Below are 15,633 nucleotides of genomic sequence, written 5' to 3' on the forward strand. Positions count from 1 at the left end.
GAAAAGTAATGTTCCATTCAATAAATGCGTTAGTATAATGAAGGCTTCCGATGCAGAGATCATGATGAGTAATGAGTAAATATACAAATAAACTAAAAGAAGAAAGAGTACACAAAAATAAGAACCGTTGCGGCCGTGGCAACGGTGTACTCGAGCTCAAACCAGGCCGCTTGGCCACCAAAAGCAATCTTCTTGCTCTTGGTCGTCGGGTGGGCAACTCCGGTCTTCATGTCCCGGGTCAACAGGTCCTCGCGCTCGGGCACAGACGGAGGGTCGATGGCGTACGAGACCGGTGTCCACAGCGAGGTGCAGATGAACAGGAAGGTCAGCGGAGGCCAGAAGGCATGCGTGATTAGACAAATAACCACTCCCTTAAACCCGCTCTCGATCGCGAAGCAGCGGTAGGTCGAAATCACGACGGCGACGAGGGTGACATACACAAAGGCCAGGTGGAAGAAAGCCATGTAGTTGAACAGAATGACGCGCAGACGAACAAACACGTTCTTCCGGGTCTTGGGGTCACGCTCGTTCAGACTCGAGCCGAGAGAACCGGTCGGCTTGAAGGCCTGGGTCTGGCCACCAAGCCACTTGGGCAGTATGAACGATCGCACAATGCAGAGAGCAATGTAGGGTGACATCCAAAGTTGGTACCGAGAACCTCTCTGGCCAGTGTGGTATCCAGCGGGAATGAACAGGGCAAACTCGCAGAGGCGGTTGGTGAGAGTCGATGCGAAACAGGCCCAGATGAGCCAGTGGAGTTGTTCCTGGTTGGCGTAAGCGACCAGCTGCTTGCCCCACAGCAGGATAATGGGGATGGCAAAGAGGGACGCGGTCAGCAGAATCGTGTACAAGCTCAACGTGGCGTAGAGGAAGCCTGAGAAGCGCTGCGCGATGGTCATCTTGCGAACGCTCTCGCCCCAGAGACAGAACTTGAGCTTGAACGCAGTGTCCACCGTGCCGATCGCCCATCGGGTACGCTGCTTCAGATGACCACCGTAGTCCTCGGGAACCGTGCCAAACTGGAGGGGCTCATGAATGTACGCGGTCTTCCATCCTTTACCAAGCATCAGGGTCGAGGTCGCGACATCTTCGGCCAACGAGCCGAGCGGGAAGTTGCCAATCTCATCCAGAGCTTCGCGTCGAACTACATAGCCAGAGCCGGTACACCAAGCCACGTCGAGCGCGTCCTTGATCGGTTCTATCACATGTACGAAAAAGTCGAGACTTTGGGCCAGCGGATCCGATGCAGGGGTGTTATAGAAGAGCTGCGGCGGGCATGCAAGGGCCATCTTGGGATCCACCAAGAGGTGGGGGATGACGGCGCGGAGCCATTCCTGTTCAGGGATCTGCACTGAGTCAGTACGGGGGGAAATCTTTTAAGATTGGACGGTCGCAAGGCTGGCCCGACTCGCAAGGCTCGCGATCGCAAAGCGACCCACGCCTAACCTAAACGATCCTTGTGGCGGTGAAGATCATAACTGGACTTACCATGTCCGCATCCAGTGCTGCCATGAATTGGCCTGCTCCCCCTGGGAGCAGATGCACTTGTTCGAGTCCGTAGTTGAGGTTGCCGGCCTTGAAGTGGTGGGGCTTGCCAGGGATCTTCTCACGCGCCATGTAGTAAACATTCGGGTGAGTGATGGCCAGATTGTTAACGGCCTCTTCCAGAGTGGCTGACTTGGCGTCGTCAAGCACGATCACTCGGAGCCGGTCACTGGGATAATCCTGGTCACAGGCGCCGCGGACGGTATCCATCACGACTTCGTCCTCTTCTCCGCAGCAGGTGACAAAGACGTCCACGGTCGGAGCGTCGTCTCCAGTCAATCTCAGCTTGGGCCGGCCCCGCTTCTTCAAGGCCAGCATCGTCCAGCAGTTGTGCATGAGGGAGGGGATGGCGACGGTGATTTCAATGGCGACGAACACCCAAGCGCCAGCGAAGCTCATGCCCGCGGCGTTCTGGGCCATGATGATACAGTAGATGCGCAGGCCGAGATAGAACAGATACAGAGCCGTGTTGCCAAAGGTGAGGAAAGGTGTCAGGAAGAAGACCCATCGCTTCCATCCTTTCCAGATGTCGACATCGTCTCGGTCGTTGATGCGAGCAATTGAGCCCGACTTGACCCAATCCTTGGCAAATCCAGGCGATGGTGGTGCGGTGACCAGGGGAGCAAGACTCTGATGGCTCTGTTGGATTTGGGCATTTTGGTACTGCAGCGTGACACGACAGGGCGAGTTAGCTATCATTCACGGCCTCGGGCCAAAGCAAAGTCCCCCGAATTCACACTTACCAAGGTGGGCGACGCCGAACGTGAGTCGTAAGGCGTATTGGCCCATGATTCTGGGATGTCTGAATTGCGAGGTGTGGGTTGAAGCCAACTGGCTGCGCCATACTCGGGTGGGCTGTAGCGCGGGCTCTGGATGTGACCGGGCCTGTAAGGCATCACCGGTCTGGGGGAAACGGGTGAAATCGGCGGTTCCTGGAAGGAAAAGTCGAAGCTGTTGGGCTGACGGTAGCCTCGATAGCCGTTCAGATCGACCATTTCCTCGGATTCATCATGGCCATAGTACTCATTGGCATTGGCATTGACATTGGCGTTGGCGTGGTGACCATTCATATTGGCGATGGGCCTAGCGCCGCTGTCACCGATGCAAGTAATCAGTGGGCGGGGGCCCAGCAGCGATGGGTGGAAATGGGAAATGGGAAATGGGAAATGGGAAATGGGAAATGGGAAATGAGCAAAGAGAAATGGAAATGAGATTATAAGCAAGATCAGAAGCAAAGTCCAGGGTCCAAACGGCGGGCAATCAAATGAATGTGTGCCGACTGGGGAGAATCAGGAACGGAGGAAGAGAACGGCGAAAGGACCACACGACACCGCGTCGAACATGGCTTATCAGAGAGTTGCAGATCGAAGCGCCGTGATTCGGGATGTGCTGGGAAGACCAATAAGAAGTGCAACCCTGAAAATCGGAGTGGACTCTGCCTGCAATCGGCGTGTGATGGATTCGATTGGGACGATTGAACCCGACTGATCCTAGCCGCCAAGCATATAGTAGGGACTAAGTGCGCAGTGCGTGTACTATTTGATTATTTTATTATTTTATTATTGTATCGTTTTGGCTCCGGCGGCATCGGTACATATGCACGCCGTGTATAAATAGATTCCAGTACGATACGCGTCAGCGTCGAGGATACATCTTGTAGACATGTTCGGTGTGCAAATCGACACACGATATCCGCTTTCGTCATCATTGTCGGTCCAGCGTGCAGAAATTTTCTGTTTGAGGTTTCGTGGTTCTCCGTTTCTATTTCGAGTTTCCAATCCCGGATTAGGCGGCTTCCATTTCTTCCCAGCGTGAACGGTCTTTGTTTTTCGGGCTTTGCCACTCGTGGCCAATGAATCACATCGCTTGTCTTGCTTGCTTCGACGGTAGCAGCTGCTAAGTGGTTGGGTTCCTGCCACGCTCCCCACTCCGGATCGAGTGGTCACTCAATGCAGGGGGGTGGATGCAGTGTGGCGTCGCATCTGCATCTCTCCACTCACCTCTCATCGTTCACTCCACTCAATGCGTCAAGTGTACTTATCAGGGACAAGCGTTCCTCCCCGCCGTACCTGCCGCTAAACCCGACGCGGCTGGGCCGAGCGATCGCTGTATTTCCCACATCTACTGCATCGGCCTTTTGGTCCCTAGCCTTTCCTCCTGGAACTTCACCACCCTTCCACTCCCATAACCATCCAGGTCATGGCGCTTCGCTTACTCGTCAACGCCGGCCTGCTGGTTATTCCCATCGGCGGCTCGCTGGGCGCCCTCTTTGGGATTGACGCTCACCGATCGGCCACCGGCCAACCGCCGCTCTTCAGCAACGACAATAGTGATAATGCGGGAAGCGGTACCGGCTCCGGCTCTGGGAGCACAGGGGGAAGCACCGGCGGAGGTTCTGGAGGCAGCGGCAGCACCACCAACAACGGCGTCACCAACACCCAATACTGCGAGCTGTCCTATGGTATTTCACCGCCGACCGATGGCGAACAATTCGTCCGTATGTGGCCGACCATTACCCGGGCCGCGATGTGATTGCCGATCGCAGTCGCTGCCCCTGCTCACGATGGGAAGAATTCCGGGCTGACCAACTGATGATTCTAGTGAACCCTAACCAGTGGGGTGTAACGACTTCATCATCTGGTGCGTTGTGTATGAACGTAAGTAAATGCCCACCCCCAGACCCAACGGTCGTTTCCTTTCCATTCTGACATGTGCGTCTACGCCAGGTCACCACGTTCAATAATGAGACCTACCCGACCAAGACCACCGCTCCAGAGTGGTCCGTCACCTGGCAGTTCGAACCCGGTCCGTCAACTCAACCTGTGCATGCCTTCCCCAACATCATGGTGGAAGATGTACTGCCCCTCGCCCTGGATCAAATGTCGGAGATCAACTTCGATGTCCACTGGACTTATGGGATCGGTAATAAGGCCGTGGAAACCACGCCAGCGGACTCCGAGCTGATCGGCAACGGTCTAAACACCAACGTCGCCATCGATATGTTCTTTGACAGCGATAAGACCGCCGCTCAGAACAGTTCCGCTGCCAAATACGAGGTCATGGTGTGGTTTGCCGACATCGGTGCCTCCGCCCAGACCATCGGACAGGCCCAGGGCGTGGTCACCAGCCGGACGCTGGGGAGCACAATATTGTGAGTGTGCTCGATCCCACCCTCCTACTTCTTCGTGTCTTGCTGACCCTCATTCTCCTTCTAGCAACCTCTACAGCGGTACCAATGACGAGACACATCAGACGGTCTTGACCTGGGTCGCAAATTCAACCACAGAGAAGTTCTCGGGCGACATCTACCCTCTGATCACCGACCTCTACTCCTTAAGTGGAACCAAATACCCATCCAAAGATGACTACATGGGCATCTTCCAGTTTGGCACAGAGACATACTCCGCCAACAGCAATGTCACATTTTCCGCGCGAACATTATCGATCGACATCAAGACGTGAGCGTTTAGCCCTGTACATATGTGTTTCTCCGTTTCATTTTCCCATTCTCTTATCTTTTTAATTGTTACCCTGTATTGTGGAATACTCATGAACGATCGAAACGTGCATACATTGGCTTCGATACCAACAAAGATTTTTTTTCTCGATTCTCACAGCTGCCATTCAGGCAGAGATGGCCCATTAATTCGCGTACAATTTGCACGAATCCTGGTACCCCGTCCCTCTATTTTCCAGAAACCCTTTGCAGAGCAAGGCATGGTGTAGTCCGTGCTGAAGTTGCCGCGATACAACATGTGGATGTGGAACAAACAAGAGACAAGCTTATCCGAAGCGCCAATCAGAGCATGGAGGCCGAGTATCCAGGCCAATCCCTGTCTAGGTGAAGAATCCGGGGATCAGCCTCATGGATAGCCTGATCGGCGTTGCCATCCACTCCATAGTGCCATCACTGGACCCAGTCATTTCAGATCGCCCCCACGCAGATCATCCTCGGGTATGGCTGTGCAAGAGCCTGGTAGGTTCAGCATCGTGTTAGGTAAAGGAGATCGAAGCAGGAAGCCTGGCATACTGTCGCTGTAACTTTGCGTATGCGGTACTTGGGCACACAACTCAATTGATTGGAGCTCGCACAGCTTGTGGATGACAGGAAATTTGGGGTAGGATGCTGTCCAGAATGATCAAATCGGTTTTATATGGAGTATATCTGTGCAAATCATACGGGGTACTATTTTGTTCTATACATCGCATTGAATGGGACAGGTCGATAGATAGACCTCAAGCCCGGCCTCGCAAACTGCCTCTTGGGCATCGAGTGAAATGAGATCGCGAGGGAACGGATTGGCTGAAATCCAGAAATTCAGCAGCATTTCTAGGGCTGTGTTCGATCTTTCTCAGCAGATTGATAAGCTGAGATCGAGACCAAGGCTCCAAGGTCATCCGTATAGAATGTGATAACAAAGTGTATAGGCTGTGACTCAACGCCGGAATGGCCATCGCGAGCCTTACGTCCTTTGGCCCCGCCACATAAGTCTTGCCCCGCATTGGCCTTGCTGATCAGCGTGCTCTTGTGTTCATCTACCAGATTCACGGGCGATTTGAGATACGCATACTTCGCAAAGAACCGATGGAGCAAGTTCGCGCCTATCACCTCGCAGTATTCCCGCGCTCGCGGGATGCTGCTGAGGATGGAGGCAATCCCACGACAATCTTCCTCAATGCCGATGGGCTGAGCTCCTCCGATATGCAGTCCTTGGCCGGGCAGAATAGCCACGAGTGCGGGTTCGTACTTTCCGGGGGACCAGAGGCTAACTCGCCTTGTCGCTATACGATGCGATACTGGGTTCCGAACCACGAGATGGAGATGTGCGGCCATGCGACGGTCGGTGCTGTCTGGCTGATGAACTTCCTGGGGATCTTACCAGCGACCGACGGGGTTCTGATCTCCACAAAATCCGGCCCTGTCGAAGCACGGCTGGCCCGGCAAGAAGACGGGTCGGTCGCGGTGCTTGTGTCCCAGCCGACAGGGTCGGTGGATGATCTCGCTCGAGAACGCGTGCTCGATACTGTCGCCTGCTTGGGCCTTACCGAGGATGATCTGGCACCAGGCTACCGGGTGCAGAACGCCTGCACTTCTCGGACCAAAACGTTGATTCCGGTGAAGAGTCGTGATGTGCTCAGCGGCATCCAGCCGAGTGCGGACTCGGTCCGCGCGGTTTGTGAGAAGATTGGCTCCACTGGACTGTATCCTTATGTGATCCTCGATTCGGGGAAGCAGCTCGTCGAGGCGCGTCAGTTTCCGAGGTCCTCGGGGTACCTGGAAGATCCTGCAACTGGGATTGCTGCTGCTGCGCTCACTTTTGGCTTGCTTGATAGCTCCATTGTATCTCCCGGCACCACCGACCCGATCAGGGTTAGGCAGGGATGGGCCATGGGGAAGCCATCGGAGATTCAGGTGCAGTTAAGGCTTGAGGATGGGAAGGTGGCGGGGTGTTGGATTTCCGGCAATGTGAAATTGAGGGAGAAGGGTCTGGAGGGTGGAAGACAGAGTTGAAGATGGAGTGAGGCATTCACTAGACGCTGTCAAGGGTCTTTTGATCAGTGTCTCGCTTTCATCTGTCCAAGTCTCGCACAATCTTGCCAATACAGATCACTGTTCCTGGAAGGGAAAGAAGTTCGAGTACAGCCCAGCATTTGGTAGCAGGAAATTAATTCTCCGACATAACGTCGGTCAACAGAGGTGATTGTTTCTGAGCCATATCAACTTGGAGTGAGTTGAATCTATACGAGCCTCTGCCTTTGGGAAGAACCATGATACGCTGTGCATTTCAAATACGACACTAGCATGCTGCAAGAATCTCGATGTAAGGCTCCATCCTTTTTGGTTCGGAAAAGGAATTGCCATGGCCCAGGAGGAACTGCGTTTCAAGTCAATTGATGAATAGGAAGCCACCCTCGTGGCTATTTCGCCCGGCCGAAAAGCTGCACGTCGGATATTCCCAGCTCGTCAGCATGGAGAAGATTGCGGTGGGATTGCCTCCATCAATTCTCTTCGTAGCCCCAGGCAGCCCCTCACGTAGCCCCAGGGGGCGAGTTTCGGTTGTTGTCATTCTAGGCCCTCCTGGTTCAGTACTTTCACGCCTTGTGGAATGCCCCAATGTTGGATGTATAGGCTTCGATGGTTATAAACCGCCTCTCATTGAATTCGCCGTCTGTGTGGTACGCATTTCTCGTGTCGTCACCGATAGAGGCCGTGTGGGAGCAGTCACACAGTGAATACCGACCAAGAAGATAAGCAAGGTTATACAGAATGGGTGGTGCTGGATTTTACCTTGACTGGAAGGGTAGGTTGAGACGTAGCAGAATTGTGAGGGCATAGCTAAACTTAGACTGGGTTACAGCATATACTGCTTGGCTACCTAGGTAGGTATCAGCATTAAGCACTTGTTTTGCCGATCTCTCCCGGAATTAGAGCCCTCGTACCCACTAAGCGTTTCCGAGCGTAAAAATCAGTGGCCCCAAGTCCATCTAAAGCCCGATCTATACTCAAAAAGGGTGTGCAGCCTCGTGCTATCCAGAGACGGCCACGACGGGGGCCAAAGAGTCTAAACCATGACTCGCGGGGCCTGACGAGCGCCGAATGCTCGCATATTCTCTGGTCCCATCAGACTCGAAGATTGGTCAGGCAATCACGGAATTATTACATGATAGCCCCGGCTAGCCCTCTCAATGATCGACCGAGTCTTAAAAGCGCCCATGTGGCCGCCCAGATGGAACTCGGTTCCTCTCCCACGATCCCCCCGACCTGACAATCCTCGCTAGTTCATCGACCCTAAAATCCGTCATGAAAAACTTCGGGCTGACTCTCGTGGGCGCTCTCGCGGTCCTCTCCTCGGCATTCGCCTCTCCATATTCTCCCAATCCCATGTTCTGCAGTCGTGGTTAGCATGTCCCCGCCGCTCACCAACGTGAATCAGGAAAATGTCCAGTGGCTGACTGTTGTTCGCATCCAGAAACCGAAAGTTGCTACCTCCAACATGACTACTGCAAGGGCATGATCTGCCTCCCCAACTCCTTTTTAAGCGGCGGGGGCAAGTGTGTGGCTCCTGGTTGAGAGAAACACTATGATTACCCAACGGCGTTGATGGCTCTGGTCGGTCTCTTTATGTGGCGTTGATACATACCCTGTTGCATATTGTTGTCCTGGATATATTTGCATTTGGATTCTCCAAGCGTTATGATGTTGTTTTTTTCACCCAGTCGAAGGCTTTGTCTCGCTGGGGGCATGATCGGAGTTGGTGTTCGGCAGCTACACGAAGGGCTTCTGTCTTTGCTTTGGACTGTCTCTGGCTCTTGGTCTTCTTTGCTCGCCAAGCACTGGGCTCATAGGAAGACGGAAACACTGGGTATGAAGGCTGCGTTGTCCATGAGAATGGGGTCTTCCGGCGATCAGTTCGCTCGGTGGAAGATCAGGTTGGCCCCTCCTGGGGCCAGGGGTCCTGACTCATGGTTTCACCGAGATTGGAATGCGGTGGTGAGACTCTTGGCATAGTGAAAATCCGCAGTCCATGTAGTGAGTGGAAGGAGCCATAGTCATCATCGACAAGAGGAGGGAGGAGGAAGAGCGCGTGCGAAGTATCTACAGAAGCAACGGTCTGCCGGCCTGAGGCAGCAGCAATCAACAGAACATGAAAATCAATCTAAATCAACCTTGGATTGCAGCCAGTAAGCACTACTGCACCCCAAAACTGCATGTCACACTCATCGGCATCCCTTGGGGTTTCATAATATCTAATGTGTATATAAACCGACCAATCTGATGGCAAGTCCATCCTGAGCGAAACATCCGATGAAGCTAGCGGCTGTCTAGAAGAGAAGGTTGTCACGCGACCGACCTTGTTTCCCATGAAAGTTACCCTTGTCACTAAGGCCAGTGTATTATTTGATAGTAGATCGCGAGGCTTGAGTAGCTTGGAATGACTAGGGTTTCACCAGTGTGCTTTCGATATCATTTGCTTCTGCTTATGGCTTTACCCACTTTGAGCGCAAATCACCCGGGGACAACTCAGTGCCACAGTGGGAGACTTCAATTGGCCCCTGCTCAGCAAATGACTTGCTACTCGGGATTCTCATATGTTCGAGCAGTCGTATTGAGAATAGCAAGGCTGACATCACAATATTCGACAAGTTCGATGATATGAATATGCGTGTGAGATTAGTTGGTCGCTTGAATTCACACCAGGTCCGGAAAAACATATCATAGCTGGTGGGTACTATATCCCATTTCTTTTCCAGTCAGGTCTCTAAATATGGGTGATTTAAAGACTTCTCGCTACAACTGATCTGGATTATCCTCAGATGCATCTGAGTTATTACGCAATGGCTAGAAGAGAACCAGTTCAAGCCCAAGTTGTGCGAAGCAGGTCCCAATGTCTAATTCCCGTGCCGATATATAGCCATGGATGTGATCCCCAGGTACTAATCACTGGCTGCACCGAAAAATGCTTATCTCGTTGTCATCAGCCATCAAACACGGCGTCGGCTCAAGTGCTCAATCATACCCGGTCGATACGTTGATGGCAATTGCGCTTCACTTGGCAGGTTCCTTTTGCGCCAAGGTCGAGCACCAGATGGACGTCAACCTGGGGCAATTACGAATACAATGTAGAAGCCGGAAGGCAGGTCTCAGAGGAATCGGATGTTCACTATACACAGGGCTTATGAGAGGGAGGCAAATGGGAAGAGACAAAGGAGAACGAAAGGACATAATAGAACAACGCCATGAGAAGAAAACATGGGGAATTGGTACACCTGGGTCAGGGTCAAGAGGTCCAAGGGTTATCATATAGAGGATGCTTGGGGCATTACTCCTCTTTGATGTTCAACCCCCACAATGCCACGAAGGCCATCTAGAGAAAAGGGAGGCCATTTCAAAGTCTTCTTCCTTCTTTTTCGTTTTGATATTATTGCGTTGTGGCAGAGCCTTTACCGGTCAACCTCACCAAACACCAGATCCATCGTTCCTAACAAGCAAGCGAAGGTTAGCTGAGCTCGGTATGCCAGAGTAAAATGATACTTACCGATGATAGCGACAGCATCAGCCAGAAGATGACCACGAGACACTTGGTCAAAGCCACCGAGATGGGCAAAACCAGGAGCACGGATCTTGCAGCGGTAAGGGCGCTCACTACCATCACTGACCAGGAACACACCCATCTCACCCTTAGGGGCCTCAATAGCAGAGTAAGTCTCACCGGGAGGCACGGAGTACCCCTTGGTGAAGAGGAGGAAGTGATGGATCAGAGCCTCCATGTTCTCCTTCATGGCAGCACGGGGCGGGGGCGAGATCTTGTAGTCCTCAACGCGCACAGGACCGGCCGGGATCTTGTTCAAACACTGGTGGATGATACGGAGGGACTGGCGGAACTCCTCCATGCGACACAGATAACGGTCGTAGCAGTCACCATTGACGCCAACGGGGACGTCAAACTCGACTTGGTCGTAAGCGTCATACGGCTGTGACTTACGGATATCCCATGGCACACCAGAACCACGAAGCATAACTCCAGTGAAGCTCATGTTCAAGGCATCGGTGGCATTGACAACACCGACACCCTGGGTACGAGCCTTCCAAATACGGTTGTCCGTGAGCAGCTCCTCGGTCTCGTCGATACGGTCACCGAACTGGGTAGCCCACTGATAGATGTCGTCCAGCAGACCAATGGGGATATCCTGGGACACACCACCGGGGCGGACGTAGGCAGCATGGAGACGAGCGCCGGAGACACGTTCGTAGAATTCCTGCAAGTACGACCAACGGGTTAGAAAGTTGACCTTGTGCTACGCGAGGGGAAACCAATTGGAATTTTCCAATACTCACCATGAGCTTCTCACGCTCCTCGAAACCCCACAAGAAAGGAGTTAAGGCACCAACATCCATGGCGTGCGAGAGCACAGACATGAGGTGGTTCAGGATTCGGGTCATCTCACCGAACAGGGTACGAATCCACTTGGCACGTTCTGGGATCTCGACGTTCAGCAGCTTCTCGACGGCCAGCGCAAAGCACTGCTCATTGGTCATCATGGAGACGTAGTCCAATCGGTCAAAGTAAGGCAGGGCCTGCATGTAGGTCTTGTACTCAATCAACTTCTCGGTACCACGGTGAAGCAGACCGACGTGGGGATCGGCGCGAACGATCTCTTCGCCATTGAGCTCCAGAATCAGGCGAAGCACACCGTGAGCAGCCGGGTGCTGGGGACCGAAGTTGACAGTGTAGTGACGGATCTTGCGGTCAATGCCTTCGGCCTCGGATTCGAGGGCAGCAGCCTCCGGGTCTTCGGGGAGCCCCTTGTTGGCGAGGTGAGTGAAGGTCGGGTCGGTCGGAACAAGTCTGGTAGCCTGGTAGCTTGTCGATTCAGCCTGGTAGCGAGGGACAGTGGTGGCAATTGAGCGGGAGCGAGGCACAGATGTGTTGAGGACAGTGGAGGGGCGGAGGCAGAGCCTCTTGGGCGCATTGCCCGCCAGGCGGGCGAAGGAAGCGGCCATGGAGGAAAGAGAGAGGAGAGGACCACGGGGAGGGAGGAAGACGGCTAAGCCTCCAGTCGCATTCAATGGAGGGTGGAGAGTGGGCTCGCTGCGGGAAGGGAAGCCTGCAGATTGAAGGTGAAGATGAGGTCGCGCTCCATTTTGGCCAGTCACGTGGCAGAGCTGTCCGGTCATCAGGCGAATTCTGGTTGGCCGGTGGAGTCACCTATAATGCACCCGATCCATTATTGCACTAAACCCGTTATAGACTAGCCTGGATTCATTGCTATGCAGATTCCACACTAATTCTACACAGAATAAATGGCCTCTGTTCTTTATGCCTCAGGCCAGAAAGAAAATACTTCGAGAAATTATTCTTATCGCCGATCGTCAAATTGCAACCTCTTTTTTCACCTCCCCTCAACTGCCCTGCCCACCATGGCGCCTCTTGTCCCGTCGCAAGAGGAGCTGCAGCGCCGCCGTGTGAGTCTTTCTCGTTTTTTTCTCAGCCCTCGCTGCTCCCCACTGACAGATCGCAGATCATCGGCATCAACGCAGAGACTGTCACCAACATCCCCTCCACAGACTTCCCTGGCCATTGGCCTGGAGAATCGCATGGATGGGCACTCGATCAGTTTAAGAATGTATGTTACTAGTGCCCCGTATCCCCATGTTTCAGAAATATTGTTCTTACAGTGTGCGACCGCAGGATTTCAAGGTCGATTTCCACCGCAATGATCCATACGAAGCCTCGTTCTCGCTGATCGGACTCGACGCCGCTGTTGCCAACGCTTTCCGCCGTATTCTCATGGCAGAGATCCCGACCCTGGCCATTGAGTATGTCTTCGTGCACAACAACACCTCCGTCATCCAAGATGAGGTCCTTGCACAGCGCCTGGGTTTGATCCCACTCAAGGGCTCTGTGGAAGGTATCAACTGGATGCACTGGTTCCACAAACCATCAGAAGATCACGAAGGTCCGGCACCTCCCGGACCGAGCGATTTCAACACCGTGGTCATGCACCTTGAGGTGGAATGCACCAAGAACCCAGATGCCGACGAGAACGAGCAGGACCCGCGCAAGTTGTACAACAACGCCCATGTCTACGCGAAGGACATTACCTTCCACCCCGTTGGTCGCCAGGACCAATTCTTCCTCGACGACGGTGCCATTCGCCCCGTCAACCCGGATATCTTGATCGCCAAGCTGCGCCCTGGGCAGAAGATCGAAATGGAACTGCACTGTATCAAGGGGATTGGTGCTGACCACGCCAAATTCTCGCCAGTTGCCACTGCTACCTACCGGCTCCTGCCGGATATCAACATCCAGCGCCCCATTATCGGAGAGGATGCGAAGAAGTTTGCCAAATGCTTCCCTAAGGGTGTGATTGGCCTTGAGCCTGTCACTGCCAGTGAAGCTTCGCGCAAGGGAAGTGGATACGAGGGGCACGCTGGAGAGCAAAAAGCTGTCGTTCGCGATGCGTTCAATGATACTGTCAGCCGAGAGTGCTTGCGCCACGAGGAATTCCAAGGCAAGGTTAAGCTGGGACGGGTGCGTGACCATTTCATCTTCAACGTTGAGAGCACTGGCCAGTTCGAAAGTGATGTCCTCTTCCTTGAAGCCGTGAAGGTCCTGAAGCTGAAGTGCGCCCGGTGGAAGCGCGGCCTGACTGATCTCATGGCGTAGAGCCATTGATTGGTTGGCTCGTTCCCACTCCTTATATAATGCATTTGTTTGGCGTTGGGATGTTTTGTGACTTCACTTGCGCTGTACATTTACGAAAAGCTCGGTCTAAAAGTTGGCTTTTACGAGGCCGGAGTCCGGATAGCACACACAGAAGGCCTGTAGTCGTCTTTGAATTCTAAGAGTTAAAGCTAAAAATCAAGTCATCACACGTAGACCCTCTGCTGCACAAAAATCGAATTCGTATGCTCATTTGAAGTTGAGTCTGTACCGGAAGTCAATGGTATATGCTGGGTCACTGACGGCAATCTCTTCCCCATCTTCCACCAACTCGTGCAACTTGAGCTGTAGGTTGGGTCTAGTGTGCTCTTCCAGTTGAGGGGGAAAGCGCTGGTAGAGGGTTTTCTCCTCGGTTCGCATACTTGGCTTCTTGAGCTGTGCCTCAGCTCTCTCGCCCAAGCTTTCAATAAAATCGCCGAGGGTCATATCCGGATCCACGGCCATCTTCCGAGCAAGATTGCCACAGACGGGGCAATCTGGCTTTTTCTCTGCTTCAAATGTGTAGGTGTAGACACCCTCCTCGCCAGCATACATCATGTAGTTCTCCAGGTAAGGGTTGCATGATGTGGCTATCTTCAGCACCTCCGACGTCGTAGACGCAGCAATCACGGCATTCGTTGACGCGATTGCTGGAATGATGTTCTTTACGACACCCTGGGTCATCTGGAAGGTCACACCGTGGATGTGGAATTGCTGGGCCCGTTCTGATGCAGCATTATACACCCATGAGATGTGCTCCATGTCATCGCTATCAAAAACATCGTCTTTGCGCTTTTCCTGCCAGGCGATTTGGTGAGCCCATTCAATGCAGTGTTGAGGCTGGCGTGGGATGGTGGCAATAGTACAGAGGGGCACAGCAGGTCGCGGGGCATGCATGTCAAGTTGGCACTCAATGCAGGATGAAAGTGTGGGTAGAATGACACGAGCCTGTCCCTTGAATCCTGTTTTTATCTGTCAGAGTCAGTGGTTCATAGATCCTACCAGAGGGGCGCATACCTTCAGTGCCGCCGTCGATCAGAGGCTTGAGGCTTTCTGGGTCCTCTGGATCGACCATTCCGATCAAGGTCGAGTTGATCCAGCGACGAGCCTCAATGCTGTCAAGACCACATATAATAATCTTGAACTGCATGTAGTAATCTTCATCCTTATCTTGAATTTTACCAACATAGGGCGTGATCTTGACTCCCTTGACTCGCTTCTGGACAAAGGCTGCGGCAACCTCTGCCTTGGGTTTACCGATGTCAGCCTGGCGAAACAGGAATTGTCGGTTCAGGTTTGAAATATCAATAGTGTCTGGCACCCTCGGTCAGAAAGCCACTTAGTCAATAACCCCGCAAAGGAAGCCTACCCATGTCAATGACATGAATGTCCTTGAATCCAGATAGTGCAAGGTTCTTCAGAATCTCACAGCCTAGTCCGCCAGCCCCGCTGCATTTATGTCAGCCGTTAGCCTTGATCATGAGCAAGCTCATGGTTCAACGAACATGACCCTGGACCGGGAGTTAGCTAGTTTCGAAATCGGTAGGAGATAATCTCACAATATTTTTGATGTTTCTAGGGCACCGATTGTCTCTGAGCCTGCAACCCAGTCTTCATCGCAGAAAGGCCCAGGTTTGGTCAGTACCTTATGGAGGGAGTTCCTATAGCATTATTGTGAGAACATACTCATAGACGATATGCATAGTAGATTGTCAATCTTACCATCGGCTCTGTTGAGCTTGCGAAACGACACCAGTTGCCGCCATGATCAGAAAAATAAAGTCTTATCAAGTGCTGACGCGATGTAGATTGATCGAATTCCGTCGTGATCAGTCTCCCTCTCCCCGCTTTAGATGGATCTCTGGGGACTCAGTTGCGCGCT

General features: G+C 53.0%; 6 protein-coding genes across 6 annotated transcripts; 3 read left to right on the top strand and 3 right to left on the bottom strand.

Annotated features, from left to right (window-relative positions):
• Positions 1-92: 92 nt before the first annotated feature.
• On the bottom strand, positions 93-2,615 carry N7459_001426 (glycosyltransferase family 2 protein; the record flags this gene model as incomplete). Its single annotated transcript, XM_056940611.1, has 3 exons — positions 93-1,346; positions 1,489-2,208; positions 2,289-2,615. 3 exons carry the CDS (start codon positions 2,613-2,615, stop codon positions 93-95), a joined length of 2,301 nt encoding a protein of 766 aa, XP_056804891.1.
• A 1,129-nt stretch (positions 2,616-3,744) lies between these two features.
• N7459_001427 (glycoside hydrolase family 12 protein) lies at positions 3,745-5,007 on the top strand (the record flags this gene model as incomplete). The annotated part of the gene is made up of 4 exons (XM_056940612.1): positions 3,745-4,042; positions 4,147-4,202; positions 4,272-4,696; positions 4,761-5,007. The coding sequence occupies 4 exons, from the start codon at positions 3,745-3,747 to the stop codon at positions 5,005-5,007; spliced, it is 1,026 nt and encodes a 341-aa protein (XP_056804892.1).
• Positions 5,008-6,130: 1,123 nt separating this feature from the next.
• Positions 6,131-7,057, top strand: N7459_001428 (PhzF family phenazine biosynthesis protein; the record flags this gene model as incomplete). Its single annotated transcript, XM_056940613.1, has 1 exon — positions 6,131-7,057. The coding sequence occupies one exon, from the start codon at positions 6,131-6,133 to the stop codon at positions 7,055-7,057; it is 927 nt and encodes a 308-aa protein (XP_056804893.1).
• Positions 7,058-10,488: 3,431 nt separating this feature from the next.
• On the bottom strand, positions 10,489-12,049 carry N7459_001429 (NADH-quinone oxidoreductase subunit D; the record flags this gene model as incomplete). Its single annotated transcript, XM_056940614.1, has 2 exons — positions 10,489-11,304; positions 11,384-12,049. 2 exons carry the CDS (start codon positions 12,047-12,049, stop codon positions 10,489-10,491), a joined length of 1,482 nt encoding a protein of 493 aa, XP_056804894.1.
• A 417-nt stretch (positions 12,050-12,466) lies between these two features.
• N7459_001430 (DNA-directed RNA polymerase core subunit RPC40) lies at positions 12,467-13,715 on the top strand (the record flags this gene model as incomplete). Its single annotated transcript, XM_056940615.1, has 3 exons — positions 12,467-12,511; positions 12,568-12,672; positions 12,738-13,715. 3 exons carry the CDS (start codon positions 12,467-12,469, stop codon positions 13,713-13,715), a joined length of 1,128 nt encoding a protein of 375 aa, XP_056804895.1.
• Positions 13,716-13,961: 246 nt separating this feature from the next.
• On the bottom strand, positions 13,962-15,517 carry N7459_001431 (NEDD8-activating protein UBA3; the record flags this gene model as incomplete). Its single annotated transcript, XM_056940616.1, has 6 exons — positions 13,962-14,713; positions 14,769-15,065; positions 15,121-15,200; positions 15,257-15,262; positions 15,311-15,412; positions 15,474-15,517. The coding sequence occupies 6 exons, from the start codon at positions 15,515-15,517 to the stop codon at positions 13,962-13,964; spliced, it is 1,281 nt and encodes a 426-aa protein (XP_056804896.1).
• Between the last annotated feature and the right edge of the window lie 116 nt (positions 15,518-15,633).

The sequence above is a fragment of the Penicillium hispanicum genome (genome assembly GCF_028827665.1).
Source record: "Penicillium hispanicum strain IBT 35686 chromosome Unknown utg000001l_segment0_segment0, whole genome shotgun sequence".
In the NCBI taxonomy this organism is placed as follows: domain Eukaryota; kingdom Fungi; phylum Ascomycota; class Eurotiomycetes; order Eurotiales; family Aspergillaceae; genus Penicillium; species Penicillium hispanicum.